The 17322-nt window shown below is 37.5% G+C and overlaps 1 protein-coding gene across 1 annotated transcript in view; it reads left to right on the top strand.

Annotated features, from left to right (window-relative positions):
* The window catches only part of LOC136864312 (ER degradation-enhancing alpha-mannosidase-like protein 1), a 305977-nt gene that overhangs the window by 54257 nt on the left and 234398 nt on the right, over positions 1-17322 (top strand). Inside the window, exons 3-4 of the mRNA XM_067141129.2 lie at positions 629-800; positions 905-1088. Of these exons, the coding sequence (XP_066997230.2) occupies positions 629-800; positions 905-1088 (356 nt within the window). The remainder of the gene's footprint in view (positions 1-628; positions 801-904; positions 1089-17322) is intronic.

A 17322-nucleotide genomic window follows, 5' to 3' on the forward strand; every position in this document is an offset into this window, starting at 1 on the left:
CTCGAAGTGCAATGACCACAAGTACAGTTATAGCAACTATTTATTCACTATGCTATTAAACATTACTAGTTTCACAGTTTATTGCACTTATAGAAAGGGAGGGCGGGGTTGCTTGATTGAGTGTCATAATTCTCATGAAGGTGGCCATGGTTTAAATCTTGCTCAATATATATACATTGTTTGAAATGAAAAGTCACATTACTGAGGTTCATATTCCATCCAAAGCCGAAGATCCCATAGCTTTGATTACAGTATCATTTCAACAGTTACTTCAAACTGCAAACTTGCTTGGATTCAGTTTAAATCATCGAATTGTGTTATTCCATAAGATCATCCCTAATTCCTTCACTTATCAATAGGGAGGGTGTATCTCAGAAGAGAAAATAGAATCCTAGAAAATACTCACGGGGATGTTCTCCCTAAGAATCAATGATTTGTGCAAAATGGAACACTATTTTTGCCAAGTCATTGCTTGTTCAGAAGAATAGATATAGTAGAAATGGATGAATACCTTACACTTTCTAGACTTGCTACATGTGAAAATATTTCTATATTTGAGTTTGGATGAATTTTTAGAATATGATACTAGCTGCTTAGACTCATGATTTTCTGTTTTGCTATCATTTAGGATCCTTGGAGCTCTGTTGTCTGCTCACTTATTAATGATTGATCCTGAGCAGCCCTTTGGACAGCTTAGACCATCCTGGTATGAAGATGAGCTACTTCATTTAGCTCATGACTTAGCTTCACGTCTGTTACCTGCTTTTGAAGGGAGTTCAACTGAGCTGCCTTATCCTAGGGTAATGATCACAGTTTCACTAACTACTAATTTTTAAAAGAAATATTCTTTGATGCATTGATGGCAATGTTTCATTGATTATATGAATAAAGTTGTATGTTTCAGGTGAATCTACAAAATGGACTACCTTTGGATCCCATTTCAGAGACTTGTACAGCTGGTGCTGGTTCATTTGTTCTAGAATTTGGCTTGCTAAGCCGTTTGTTGGACGATCCTGTATATGAAGGTTATGCTCGTAGAGCAAACAAGATGCTTTGGAATTTGCGGTCAAAAAACACTGGGTTACTAGGTACGGACAGTATATTCTTTTACTCATATTTTCAATCATAATGAAAGAAGTAGTTAGTGGTTTTTAACCAATGTAGTTTTGTTTGGACTAATGTTTGAGGATTGAGGATATTCATAAGTACTGTAGAAATCTGATCTTTAGGTTTTTACGTATTGTCTTCCGCAAGACCCTAACAGGCTTATTTGTGACAGTTATCTGTATGATGTATCTACTGTCACAGTAAATGAAATTTTATTTTGCCTATCACACCTATTTGAACGTTATGACCTCTTTCTGCCCTTTTCAGCCCATAAGAACCCATTTTCACTTTAAATCATATATATTTAATAAAATAAACAGTGAAAAAAATGAAAATCACAGCCCATTTCCAGTCATTCGACCAGGTCAGGAATGGAATGAATGAAGCCCCCATCTAGCAGCGAGGATATAAATTGTGCCGGCTGCCGAAGCCTGTCACACTCCTCTGGGGCAATGATTAATGAATGACAGATGAAATGAAATGATATTGGAGAGTGTTGCTGGAATGAATTATGACAGGGAAAACCGGAGTACCTGGGAAGAAACCTGTCCTGCCTCCACCTTGTCTAGCACAAATCTCACATGGAGTGACCGGGATTTGAACCATGGAACCCAGCGGTGAGAGGCTGGCGCGCTGCTGCCTGAGCCATGGAGGTTACAAAAAATAAACAGTAATATAATTAAATTTATTTTATTATTAAGTTTCCACAGTACGCATCTAAGATAAAGTGTTGGAATGTTTTGCTTTTCTCATAAAAATAAAATGTCATGTATCATATGTTGTATATATCTTAAGGAAAACAACATTGAGGTTACATGTTGGTAACTCATATAAATTTAGTTGAGTGGTTTATCTTCGCTTGCTTTGTTCTTTGAACGTTTGAATTGCTTCGTGTGTGTGTGGAAGTCAGTTGTAGTCAACAGCTCGTAATAAAAGGATGTGTGTGAGGAAGCTGGCGTTTCTGTTGTATAATTTGATTACCTAAACCGGTGCAATGAGCAGAAATGAGGATATATCAACAGGTTATGGGCCCAGCATGCTTTCACTGCGCCAAAACGCCGCAGTAAATTTCGGGCAATATAAGTTGAAATGGAGTAACAAGAATTAACGGACGAAGCAAGTTGTGACATTATTGATGGGGAAAATGGTGACCTCGTGGACCGGTGAAGAAACACTGAATAGGAATGTGGCCAAGCTTACAGTGGAGAACTATTTTCCATAGGCATTAAAGGTGAAACAAGAGCTGTTGTTGAAAGATGTAAAGGAGTGCTGTATTATTGGCTTGTATGTTGACGACATAATTGCATTAGGTGACAAAGAGGTTGTTAAGTTGGTTAAAATAAGGTTGGCAGTTGAATTAGAGATTAAAGATGTAGGGAAAGCAACAAACTTACTGTCAATAAAAATAGAGCAAACAAAAGAAGGGGTTATGTTGAGTCAAAGTTTGTACATTGACAAATTACTTTCTGATTTTTCCATGAGTGACTATAAACAGAGTAAGACTATTTTACCAAGCGGGTATTCAACAGCTGAAAATGATGAGCAGGAATTTGATTGTACCATTTATTGCAGGGCAGTAGGAAGTTTGCTATATTTGTCAAATAATACTAGACCTAACATTGCATTTGCGGTAAGTAAAGTTAGTCAAAATTCTCAAAAACCTAAGATTAAAGATTGGAAAGAAGTGAAGCATATCATGAAATATCTATGTGGTACTAGAGATTTAAAGTTGTGTTTGAAAATTTGTGAGGAGTCGGTACGAGTGTTCTGTGATGCAGATTGGGGAGGAGATACTGAGTCTAGAAGATCAATGAGTGGGTATGTAACTACAGTGGCAGGGGGAGCAGTATCATGCTATAGTAAGAAACAGAGTTGTATTGCTAGATCTACCATGGATGCTGAATATATGGCAATGGCAGAGGTATCTCGAGAAGTAACTTGGATGAAAGATTTGCTATCAGAGCTAGGGCTGGAAAGGTTTATGGATATACCTTGTAAAGTTTTTGCTGACAATGCAGCAGCAATTAAATTGAGTAAAAGTGATATTGTGAGTGAAAGGTCAAAACATACTGACATGTACCATGTATGTAGAGAGTTAGTAGAAAAGGGGTTCATTGAGTTTGTATATGTAGCATCAGAGAGAAACGCTGCAGACTTGTTCATAAAGAATTTATCTGGCAACAAGCTTAAGAGTTTGTATAAGCGTATAGGTTTGCAATGAGAGGATATTTTATTTTTTTGAGAAAAGGGGGGAGTGTTGGAATGTTGTGGTTTTCTCATAAAAATAAAATGTCATGTATCATATCTTGTATATATCTTAAGGAAAACAACATTGAGGTTATGTGTTGGTAACTCATATAAATTTAGTCGAGTGTTTTATCTTCGCTTGCTTTGTTCTTTGAACGTTTGAATTGCTTTGTGTGTGTGAAAGTCAGTTGTAGTCAACAGCTCATAATAAAAGGATGTGTGAGAGGAAGCTGGTGTTTCTATAGTATAATTTGATTACCTAACTGGTGTAATGAGCAGAAATGAAGATACATCAACATAAAGAAGCAAGTGAAGCAGCTAAGAATGTGGGTGTGGGGTTTGTCAGACAAGCCTAGAACCAGGAATTGGTGGATTTTACCATTATCCCCGTAACTTGCCTCGCACATGCACTACGCAGTGTAGCAGAAGAAATTAGAAATCAGTTCCCGAAAGTGAATGATTGTATTTCTTCAGTAACGGAAGTATTTTCAATATAAGCACTAAGGCACCTGTTTTAACAAGGTGGTGTACATTGTTACAGGCTGTTCAGTATTACAGTGAGAATGTCCAGTGTATAGAAAACATCAACAGTTCCTTGGAAGATAACTTACAGTGTATTAAGATGGCCTACATTATACTATGAGGGAAGAAACTAAGGATAATCTGGTATATATTCATGCTGATTTCACATTCTTTACAAGCACTATAAAACAATTTGAGTTGTCAGAACTCTGGTCTCACAATGCCTGTGTTTAGAAAAGCAGAGTGTCAGCTGGAAAGAGCTACAGATAACGTCGCGGAAATTGTTTTGAAGAAACTGAAAATGGTACATGACAGAAATCTGGCATATACAGTATTAAAATGTGTGTCAGATATTTTGAACTGGTGTAACGCAGACCTACGAGAAGGATTTAATTCTGTTAGGGTTTCATTGTTCAAGTATGTTTTGGTCACTTCAGCAGATGTTGAAAGATCATTCTCTGCATTCAAACTAATCCTGTACAGACATAAACCTACACCACAACGTTTGGAGATGATGTTAGTGATTTACTGTGCACAAAATTGTGACAGAAACAAAGGTGAAAATGACAATGATGCATGAATAAATTTGTTTTTAGTAGCTATTTGCTACTACTTCCAGTGATTTAATCCCAACTAGATTTAACCTATCGTACAAAAATGCTACATTATAATGTCTTGCATGCTATACATAAAGTATTTAAAAAAAAAAATATGTATAAATACACTGTATTATTTCTACGAGTACAGTATTCCTTCAGATGGATGTATTTCATTAATTTAATTGCGCCTATTTCAAAACATAAGAACATATCTTATACATTTATTCCACCTATATAGGGACCTAAAACATATTTTTTGGGGGGGACCTAACGATCTGATGTCTATTTGTAAGATGTCTACAAAGTAAAAATTGGCAAAAGATGCTTTGAAAGAAAAATCTGTGGATTAGATTTTACCATAAAACCTAATGAGAAACTTTCTCTCAGCTGTTCGTAGGATTCCATGATACACAGTATTTTCTGTAATGATGGACAAGCTGACTTACCTACATTTAATTAGAGGAATTGTCCCCCATGTGTACATAGTTCATCTTGGAAACCATGAATGTTTTTTTACAGCACCTTAAATATTTATTCTGGTGAAATTGTACCATATTTACTTTCTCTTATTCGTTCATTCTTTAACATCATTTGTGAGTTCTCGGTGGATAAAATTAGTTGCTAAGTTCCGAGTACCTGCTGAAATGCACCAACAATTACAACAATGCACAACTAAGTAATGACAAGGAGCAAACAAGTGACTAATCAAGTCAGATGTTGAAACCTAGGAACACTTAATAGGGTAAGCACAGTGTGAGATCACCGTCAGAAGAGGGAGTAATAAAAAAATGTAATGTTTGGAAAGGGTCCATTATTTCACCAACTAGAACTGCTGTAAGAAATAAATACACAGATGGTCCATCTTTTCAATACAATATATCAAGTAGATAATATTACATCAGTCTTAGGACTAGTTTCAGCCACTTAGTGGCCATCTTCAGCCAAATAAAAATTAAACAGGTCATGTGATAACTACCATATTTTCTCGTTAATTAATGCACTTTTTGATGAAAAATATAAGCGAAAACTTTGGAAGCATAAATTATTCAAGGAAATCAGATATTTAAAAAATTATTTACAATTCATTTGCTTTTAAAAGATACATCAAATATAATATACATCTAATTGCTTTAACTTATTTGTGGTTTATCGACATTTGGCTTAAATTCCGGCGTGAGATTTTTTCTGAAAAGTCAAATAGGGTACATCAGATAAGTTGGACACGTGGGTTTGAAGTACCGACACTGGAAAATATTCTTCCCATTACGAGCTGACAATATGACCTGAAGTGAAATAAACCTGTACTAATAAAAGTACAATTCATGTAAGTACGTAAAAATGACAATACCGGCAAGAAAAGAAAACTGTCCAACACAAGAAGGGCCGGGCATCGAAGGTGGGACCCTTGCTATATTTCTTCAAACTGTTCGTATTCAATCTTGTACGAGTGACATGTCGATCCACCCTTTTTCTTGGACACGAACGTGGATCCCTCGCAGAAATTTTACTTTAGGCATTGTTTTAGAACAACACAAAGTGCAAGCTTACTGCCGTCACCTGTTACAGCAAGCTTTGCAGTACATCGTTCTTTCTCGCTTCTCATAGCGCGTGCGATAACACTTGATGTCCCTTTCTTATTGATTGTTCGACTTTGTGGCATATGGAAACTGATTGACGTCTGACCTGTGTTTCCTATTTGAGAGAGCAAATATTCCTTCACTTCCTTCTTCTTCTTCTTCTTCTTCTTCTTCTTCTTCTTCTTCTTCTTCTTTTTCTACCGATTTTCCTACATCTGTGGGGTCGTGGGTGCGAACTGTGTCGCACATGTGGATTTGGCCCTGTTTTACGGCCGGATGCCCTTCCTGACGCCAACCCTATATGGAGGGATGTAATCACTATTGGGTGTTTCTGTGCTGGTTGGTAGTGTTTCTAACATGTTGTCTGAATATGAAGTGGAAGTGTTGGGACAAACACAAACACCCAGTCCCCGGGTCAGAAGAATTAATCAGACGTGATTAAAATCCCCGATCCGGCCGGGAATCAAACCTGGGACCCTCTGAACCGAAGGCCTCAACGCTGATCATTCAGCCAATGAGTCGGACCAAATATTCCTTCACTTTACGCTTCTCAAATCACAAAGCGATGAAAATCAATTACTCTTCGGTTGAAATCATTCGGCATTTTGTGGCATAATGTTGTTCGTCAAAAAGAAAGCCCATTTCTCTTCATAAAATTAATCAAGCCTCGGCTAACCTTCTAATCCGAGACACTAATTCCATGTGCAGCAGCAGCAGCAGCAGCAGCAGCTGTTTCTCGTTCTTTAAAATACAGCATTTCGTGGGAAACTGCATATCCAACGTTGTGTAATGAAATCGTATAATTAAACACAACCTCCCCTACTTTCGGAAACCTGTCACTTTTTGATCTGGGAATTTTGCGAGACTTGTTGGTTGCTTGAAGTGCTCTTCTGTTACCATGGTAGCGCATGTTGCATTCGGATACTGAATACTTGCGGTGCAGTGCCCTATTCCCGTATCTTTCGGCATAACTGATCACTACAAGTTTATATGATGCAGTATTACTTGAATACTTGGTCAATATGGAGTAACAAACAATTTTAAGATCACAGAAAACTCATGTCTAGTACCCGAAACACTCGTTAAAAAACGTTTTTGCCAGACTGGAATAGAGTGTCACTTGTCACTTCTGCACAGATTTCCTCACTGAACTAGTGCAGTGGTATTTCCTACCGGCTGATAACAGCATGTTGCCCAGTATTTGGAATGCCCAGTTTTGCAACAGGAAAGCTGCTACTTGAGTAGTTGACATCTTTATTTCAAAACGCATATGGAGCTGCATAATGGATGTTCTAAGAAGTGGGTGCATCAACCACGTGAAAATTTCTTTTTTCTCCACTTTGGACCCAAAAATATTGGGATGCGTAAATTATGCAAAGTCGTTAATTATGTGAGAAAATCTGGTAAAACATATGTATACAAGATAAAGACAATGTTGCAGGAATAATTATAACATTAAAATACATATAATAACAAACATTATGGTTGTGTGATCTTCTTGTCATAATATGATGTCATTAAGTTGAGTTAGGACCCCAGGCAAAGAAGTAAATCTCTAATGAAATGTGCAGTATGTCTACTCCTTTGTTTACATGGCCTGCCTGCTTTCTCCAACATGTCAGTGTTTGTTCTACATCAGGCAATAGATATATTGTACATTTCATTAGAGGTCCTAACTCAACTTAAAGGAATCATATTATGACAAGAAGATCACAACCATAATTTTTGTTATTATATGTATTTTAATGTTATAATTATTCCTGCAACATTGTCTTTATCTTGTATACATAAATTTGTTTTAGTTATCACATGATCTGTTTAATTTTTTATTTGGCTGAAGATGGCCACTAAGTACCTGAAACTAGTCCCAAGACCGATGTAATATCATTTACTTCAGGCATCGTCAATCAAGAGCAAAATGCCTTCGGAGCCAGTTTGCTCGCCGCTTTCAAGGAAAGAGAGCAGCTTAGCGAGCAAGTAGGGGAAGTGCATGACGTAATACGTACTGAAGGCCAGTGACGCGAATGTATAGCATATCCTTCTGGACAGGCTAGATTGCGACACGATACGTGTGAACTCATGTGAGGTGACAGTAGTGCGTTTCCTCGCATCACACGGTGTTTAAGCCTAGTCGGTTATATTGCCACCCTATGAGGAATTTGAGAGTAGGTTTTCACGATATTCAGGCATTAGAAAAGGATCTGCAGGTGTTCGCTATGCCCTTCTCATTGGATGTGCAAACTGTTAGACCAGAACTGCAGCTAGATCTGACTGACTAACAGTGCGATACTCAAATGAAAGATAAGTTTGCAAACACAAACAGTTCGACTGAATTTTATGTTCGTTTTCCATGGATGAGATTTCCTAGATTGCACAAATTTCATGCACATGTTTTAAGTATATTCAGATCAACTTATTCATGTGAACAGATGTTTTCGTTAATGAAGATTTGTAAATCTAGACACAGAAGTAGGCTCACGATGAAAACTTGAAATATGCTTTGCGACTTGCCAGTACGTAAATGATAGTACCAAATATTGATACAGTACTATCTAAACGAGCCCAAAGGTCCTGTGAAGGAGCAGTACACCAGTGATATATTTCAATTCTTGTGTTTAATTTGTTGACATAGTCATAAATGCCATAAAAATATTGAGATGTATGTTAATGAGAGTGCAAAGAATGTGTACAAATCACACAAATAGTATTTTCTTTCAGTAAATGTACGTGTCCCAAAAGCTTCAGTTAATTGTGAAAATGTATTTATTCGGGATATATTGCACACTGCTGTATATTTCCTTTGTCAATGAATAATTTTTTTGTCCTGTTGTATAATTGTATAATTATTATTATTATTATTATTATTATTATTATTATTATTATTATTATTATTATTATAGCTGTTGTTTATATGGTAACATTTCCGAGCGGCAAGTAGACTACAGCCACGGTATGCAACCCACCTGTCCACTGCTCTCTTGTCACGTGACAGACAGCTGTTCAGAGCGGAGCAAGTAACACCAGCTCCCTAGAGCAAGTACATGATGGCGTCTGATTTACTTGATAAATTATATCGAAAAGGTGGACCCTCTTGTCACTTTATTTCTTATAATTGCACTTCAACATGGAACAAAAATGAAATTTATAGCTTATAACTAGAACTACTGATGCGTCCTTGACATCATCACAAGCTACAGAAGGTGGATCTATCGGTATAATGGGAAATCATAGAGGCAGCCGGCAATCTGAGTCTTCCCCATACCTGCCAACTTTTCCAATCTTGGCAGGAGACTCCCAATTTTTGACATTTTTTCCCTGCCTCCCAATTATTCCATTATTTCTCCTGATTTTAGCTTATTTTTTGGTGAACGTCCAACATTTGTTTTCAGATCCTGCCATTTCAGCTTTGTATGCCAGTGGCTGGAAGTCCTTCGCTCATTGGCCTCTTTCAAATGAAATATCAACGTTTATTAATATGAGAAATGCGCATGAATGTGCGATATTTTTTAAACCTGTATATCGTGACGCGTATATCGATTGTCGCTATCTTGTTCTCGTGTGTTATGTTCGTGTTCATTCACATCAGTCTAGCTGATTCTAGAGACTAGTCACTAGATTTGGAGGTTTTTTTTGTAATTTAGTGACAGAATTTCAAAAATAGTGACTAGTGACTTTTCTAGAGATTTTAGGAGCCATTTGGAGACAATTCTCACAAATTTTAATTTATTACTTGATAAAAATAGCATTATGTTTCGCACAATTGTGCGGGCGCAGGATGCAATATATTAATATGTATTTGCTAAGTAATGGCATCTAAGTGCATGACTGATTCACCAGGTGGAGCATGAGTTCATACTATTTTCAGAAGGCCTATCAGAGACTGATCATCTCACTCACACTCTTTCTGTGAGCGAATAGAGATGTGTAATTTTTAGCCTTGTAGCCTCATATAGCAACAGTCTGTTTTTGAGATAAGTGCTATAATATGTACCATAGTACTCCTGTATTGCACAAGACATGTGGAATGAACAGTTTTAACCAATTGTATCTCATGATTTCTCCTGATTTTTTCCTGATTTTCATATCAAAAACTACTGATTTTTAGTTTTGTAAAGTTGGCAGGTATGCTTCCCAATTGGTTATTCATTTGCTAAAGATCAACTGGTAATGAAATATACAAAGTTTACATCCCTACAATTTTCAGATTACTGACAGTAAGAAGAACAGAGTCTGGACTAGAAGCATTTTTGCTTCATCGCAATGTCTTGGCATTTCAATCATTCATCAATGATCTGCAATTAGGGCTGTCACTTTGTTAAGAGTTATGGAATTTCTGCAAGAGTCATGAGCAGGCTTCGGATAATTATGCATTTAAAAATGCCGAAGTATGAATGGAAATATACAGTAAAATGAGCGAAAATATACACTAAAAATGTTGAAACAAGCATTCAAAAATGTAAATCTGATATCAGTTGGCAATGAATCTATATATAATAAGAAATTTGTCCTACATTGTTCGTAATTAGAAAAGAATGGTATTTCTGCAGCGGTCATGTCCACAGTAAGAAGGAAATACATTTTTTAGTTTTCCATCATCTTGAGGGTTTGAAAGATGCGCCACACTAAGACTGACACATGGAGAAGCAATCCAGTTAATTCACTGGTGACACGTGCATCCTTGTCACGCTACCACCACCGTAGCCGTGCGTGAAACTACAAAAAAGAGCACTAAATTATAATTTAGCCCATGTGGCATGTTTATACCTTGTATTTGGATACAAGAAGAAATGGAAGTTTAGTAACATTATGGTTAATTTTGTCTATTAAATTAAAGCCAAATTCTAGTAATATGTGTTGAGAAAAATTAGAGGCATGCTGATACTTTAGGTAACAAAGAAATAGTGCTAGAGGAATATGAAGTACAGGAGAATAATTAAACCGAAGCAGAGAAGGCCATATCTGGAATCACCTCGTCGTTACAAACATTTTTGTTATGCCATTCAAGTCAAATATTGATAATTTAGAAGTTTTACACTTTTTTGTAGGTTTTGTGGATAATAGTTTTGGCGCGACTGAGATTACCAGCACATTAGTGTGGCGGAAGAAGACTTCACACACAATTGATTGTCACAACGGGAAACAGGCATGTCTGTCTCATTCCAGAAGCAGTAGTTCACAATAGTGTTTTGTATTTGGACTTAGTTCCCAGAAGGTTAGCTCTGATCTCATTGTTAGAACAGTAAAATGGAATTAGATGCTATTATAACAATGGTGAATTAACATTACAAACTTATCTAGTTATAATTGTCCATAACTGTAGAGAAAGTAACTTTGAAAGTCATAAATCTCTAAATATAGTGAGGTCAACGGATGTCCAAGGAGACACGGTTCTCTGGAACATTAAAGTAGGACAGAATGGTATAACAGTTTGTACCAAATGACCAAAACAGCCCAGCGGTACAAATTCACCAGTTAACTTTGAGTGCGGACGCATACAGTAGAACCCCGTTTTAAGTTGCCCGCTTTTAAGAAATTCCCACTTTTAACGAAGATTGTCGTAAGGCCCAGCCAAATCGCCATAAGCACAATGTTATTTAAGCCCCCTTCTAACAAACCTGGACATAAGGAAAGTTCTGCTTTTAAGGAATATATTTCACATAAATTACGAACGCACATCCCGTTTTAAGAAAATTTGTGATAAGATACTTTTTTCTAAACTTGTTTTAAATGTTAATTAATTCTGTTTTCACGTAATCTCAGTCCGAAGTTAACACGTTAATTGAAAGCGCTCCTTTAGCGATGTGCGGAACCATGATAAATTGGTTTGGCCTCTGGAAATCACTGTTACCGGCAAGCAACAGTCACTGTCATGCTAGATGCTGTTGGTTAATTATGTTCATTGAACTGTAGGTAGTACTGGAATGACAGCTGTATGGGAGCAAAGTGCGATTTCCTGTAAGACTAGCTGTACGGCTTAGAGGCATTACTGACGTACGCGTACGTGCTGCGAGACACAAGTAACTTCACAAAATATAAACGTTTAGGTGGAAGGTCTCTTTCAAACTTCAGTGATATACAGTGAAAGATACATAGGCATAATTCATGGCAACTTTTTTTTTGCGGACAGGAGTTACAATTCTTGTTTTTTGAGTGGATAATAAAAACAAGAATTGTAAATACTAGTAGTAAGTTCAATACGGGTAAAAACATGAAATTGGTTTTATGCAACAGGAGACAACGCAGAAAATCTAAGATATGCATTTGGAAACGTACGGTATGTACTTGCGTATGATGCCACTAGATGGTGTATATAACCAACAGTGTGGGTCTAAGCATGCCCCCCAAGTTCAGTGTGTGAGTTAGAGTATCATAACAAGCAGGAGCAACCATCGTATATTAAAATAGCAGTTCTCCACAGCAGAAATGCACGCCAGTGCTATGCAGAGTTGCGGGAAGCATTAGGTGTGCATGCCATGCCCTATAGAACAGTGGCGAGGTGGGTGGAGACGTTCAAATGGGGTAGAGTATCAATTGCTGATTTACCTCGCCCAGGCCGTCCAGTGTCCATGTACAAAGATGTACCAATTGCGCCGTGCAATGCGAACCAAACGTCCAGATCTTTTGGACAACGCCATAATCCTACACGATAACACAGCAGCCATCGTTCAGCGTCGCTTACAACGGTGGGAATGGGAGGTTCTTCCACACCCGCCTTATTCGCCTGATCTGAGCCCATGTGACTATGATCTAATCCCCAAAGTCAAGAAGCCATTACGTGGACAACGGTTTGCTAACAAAGAGGACATCGTAACAGCATTTCGGAAAGAGGTATCACACATTAGCGACACACATGCATCGAATGGTATTCAATGCCTGCCCCACTGCTGGCAGCGCACAGTGGAAACCTTGGGTGATTATTTCCAAGGTCTGTAACGAGTGGAGACCTGTCCTTTGTACGTAGTCTTGTTTATTTGCTGTCTCTACCATAATAAAACAATGTTTACCAATGGCCTGTGTTCTGTCACTTTCCTGTGAGAATCTCCTGAAGTCAGAATTTGTCTTCAGGCACTATGCATAAGTACATGCCCTATATTTCCAAATGTATATTTTAGATTTTCTGGGTTGTCTCCTGTTCGCGAGGAAAAAAATTGTTGCCATGACTTATGACTCGACCCTCATATATTTCAGAAGATTAAAAGCAATTAGAAACTGAAAAGGCTATGGATATTGAACAAAATGAAAATGTATTCTTGAAAGGAAAAAACCCCCCGAATAAGTGGCTTACGCTGCCTGAACTGTCATCTATAGACCGCAAGTATAAGCATACGAAATGTAGAGCTGTTCGAGCTCTACAAAAAAGTCTGTGAGGGCATATATATATATCTCCAACCATTTGCCCTTTAGGGCGATTTTAGTTCATTGTCGGTGGTAAAAAAAATATAACACTTTTTCAAATAAATAAATACATAAGTAAATAGAGATTTTCCCTAATTTTACATCCAAATACAGTGTTTAACCACCTCTAGGACTGATTAAGGATTAAAATAATCTTTAAAATAAAAAATTTGCATAAATGGTTAGGGAGTTAGGACCGTTTAAGTTGGGGTGGGTCACTAGTTAACCTAAAATCTATAAAAATGATTAATTTAATATCGTACATCAAGCCTATAACATTTCTACAGTCATATTTTACAGCATCCATAATAATGGCAATCAACATTAATAATAATAATAATAATAATAATAATAATAATAATAATAATAATAATACCGAGCTCGATAGCTGCAGTCGCTTAAGTGCGGCCAGTATCCAGTATTCGGGAGATAGTAGGTTCGAACCCCAATGTACCGGGCGAGTTGGCCATGCGCGTAGAGGCGCGCGGCTGTGAGCTTGCATCCGGGAGATAGTAGGTTCGAATCCCACTATCGGCAGCCTTGAAGATGGTTTTCCGTGGTTTCCCATTTTCACACCAGGCAAATGCTGGGGTTGTACCTTAATTAAGGCCACGGCACTTCCTTCCAACTCCTAAGCCTTTCCTATCCCATTGTCGCCATAAGACTATCTGTGTCGGTGCGACGTAAAGCCCCTAGCAAAAAAAAAACAAAAACCCCACTGTCGGCAGCCCTGAAAATGGTTTTCCATGGTTTCCCATTTTCACACCAGGCAAATGCTGGGCCTGTACCTTAATTAAGGCCATGGCTGCTTCATTCCCACTCGTAGCCCTTCCCTGTCCCATCGTCGCCATAAGACCTACCTGTGTCGGTGTGACATAAAGCAACTAGCAAAAAAAATAATACGTTTAAAAATGTATAAATAATCCCAGAATGGCTCTATGGCTAAATGGTTAGCATGCTGGTCTTTGGTCACAGGGGTCCCGGGTTTGATTTCTGGCAGGGTCCAGAATTTTAACCATGATTGGTTAATTCCCCTGGCATGGGGACTGGGTGTATGTGCCGTCTTCATCATAATTTCATCCTCAGCACAACGCACAGGTCGCCTATGGACGACAAATCAAAAGACCTGCACCAGGCCTCTCCGGAGGCCACACACCATTATTATCCCATAATGAAATTAAACATCCTATGTTCAGTCATTATATGAAAAAGGAGAATCTTCACTAACAATAGTTCAGTGCTTAAGTCTCCAGTGAGGTCAGCTGCCTTAACCTATAGCTGCAGTGCTGTTACACCGGCTAGGCATTTTCATCTCGCAGTACCAATCGCTGCTTAGGAATCGCGGAGGGAGCAGACTGAAGAATATCTCCAACTTCATTCACTGTTTTTGTTCCTGTATTGCAAGTTGTGCTACGAGTTACATTTGTGTCTGTGATAAGACTTGTACTGCGAGTTATGGCGGACTATGTTCATTATGGCTGCTAAACGTAAGTAGTTGACTCTTCAACAAAAGATCGTCGTCATTAGTGATGTTGAAAGAGATAGCCAAGTACCTTTGTCACAGATGGCAAAACAATATGACTTGGAACCCTCTATGCTCTTTGGGATCATGAAATAGAAGGAAGCAATTCTGACCGCGGAAGTGGAATGCGGTTCTGGGGCAAAAATACGGAAGAATATTCGTTCTTTGCTGTACAAGGAACTTGATAGCATTTTACTGAAATGGTTCGAGGGGAAAAGGAGTGAGAACACTCCAATTGATGGGAACATATTTAAACTAAAAGCTCAAGAAGTCGCACTTAAGCTGGGTTTCCAAATATGAAGTTTTGAAGCTTCCACCTAATCAATACATATATTTATATATTTGTTCTACAGTACCGGTTTTGACCTTGTGAAAGTCATTCTCAGCTGACAATCATAACATACAATTAAAACATCACAATAAGAATGTCACATGATATGGGTGAAAACATTGTCACTGCAATTGTTCTAGTTTAAATAATCGTCTACAATGACTGATATAATAATTAAAAACTTAACATTACTATATGTACATGAATGATGTATGTTAAAATACGTTTTTCTTAAATTATAAAGGTGTCACATAGTTTGGATAAAAATGTTATCAATTTGCAAATATTTTTCATCTTATCTCCGTCTGTGTTAATCGGTATGAGAGTTAAAACTTTGCAACACTGTTATGTGCACAGGTGATATATGTTGAATGTACAATATTCTTGAATTGTGAAGTGTCCACTGTTCCACATTAAAACTTATGGCTAGATGAATAAAACATTTTGAAGTACAAATTAATTCTTGTGGCGTGTTGTATATGCGACTATGTTATCCAGCCGTGTTCGTCTACTGGTGGTATAATGGTATGAATTTCCTTGAAGTGATATGAACACTTATGTTGAAATCAGGTAGTTGTCCGGTGTTTAGTGCGGGATTTCGTCGATATATACACAAACCTTATAATTTATGCTAAGACTGAACTGACCATAAAATACGGTATATAAATGTAGATAAGTTGTTGTTTTAGCGACGTGCTTCCTTTAGTTTATATGTTATTTGATTCGTCAAATGTCAATATGTATTCTAATACTTGATTTCAACATATTTTTGTGTTTTAGTTAGCGTGAAAGCTTCTTTCTTCACTTTGTGTTGTAGGACGTATTTTGTATCTGTAAATAGAAATGAAGTGTAAGAAATGTTGCGTCTGTCAAGTTTGTTCGAAGTTTGGAATGGGTGTGCGTGTACTTACTGTAGATGTTGACACTTGATGTGTGCTATTCGGCAGCACGTTGAGCACTGTTCCGTGTTTGTCTGAAGTTGCTGCTTGTGGCTGCAGAGGGGAAGTTCGAAGGGGTAGGAGGAGCGGCTGTTGAGGAAGTAGGACAGGAGCGGCGGGGGTGTCTTCTGGCGGTTCTTTTATGTGTATCGGGTCTTGCTTTTTGATTCTTTTTAGGTAATTGTTTTTTAGGAAAGGGATGACTGCATTGAAAAGAATGTTCACTTTGTCCGTAATTTCATTTAAATTGAAGTTTGGGTTGGCATATTGATCTAGGTCGATATAGAATTCTTCCACTATATTGAGTAAGGGGCTCTTGGGGTTAGTGCTTAGAATTTGCATATCGTTTTCAATGTTTGTAAATTTATGTTTGGGGCCGATGACCTCGATGTTAGGCCCCTTTAAACAACAAGCATCATCATCATCATCATCATCAAATTTATGTTTGAAGTCTTCAGTGTGTTGGCCTATGGCTGAGAAATGACTGTGTTTTATTGCGTTAATATGTTCATTGTAACGTATCTGAAAGTTCCTTCCAGTACGTCCAATATAACTGGCTTCACAGTTGTTGCACTTCATACGATATACTCCTGAGTGACTGTATTTATTATTATTGTTGATGGATTTGGAGTTGTGTAAGATATTGGCGTTGTTATATGTAGTTCTGTAGGCTATTTTTAGATTTCGTTTCTTGAAGATGTTCGTTATAGGATATATGTGGGTGTTGTTTGAATAGTACGTAGTCCTTCTTAGTCTTGTCAGTTCTGATTAATTTTGATTTGGGTTTATTTTTTACTTTGTATATGATTTTGTTGATCATTTCTTTTTTGTATCCGTTTTGTCTGGCTATTTTGTGAATCAGGTTAAGTTCTTTGTTTAGTTCTTCTTGTGTTAGTGGTATATTAAAAGCTCCATATATATCATACTATGGTATGCTGCTTTCTTGTGTGCGTTAGGGTGGATGGAGTTTATTTTTATTGTGTTGGACGTATGTGTGGGCTTTCTGTATATTTTATATGATAAATGACTTTCGTGCTTGGTTATAGATATGTCTAGGTAATTTATAGTATGGTTGTTTTCTGTT

The sequence above is a fragment of the Anabrus simplex genome, chromosome 2 (assembly GCF_040414725.1).
Source record: "Anabrus simplex isolate iqAnaSimp1 chromosome 2, ASM4041472v1, whole genome shotgun sequence".
In the NCBI taxonomy this organism is placed as follows: Eukaryota; Metazoa; Arthropoda; class Insecta; order Orthoptera; family Tettigoniidae; genus Anabrus; species Anabrus simplex.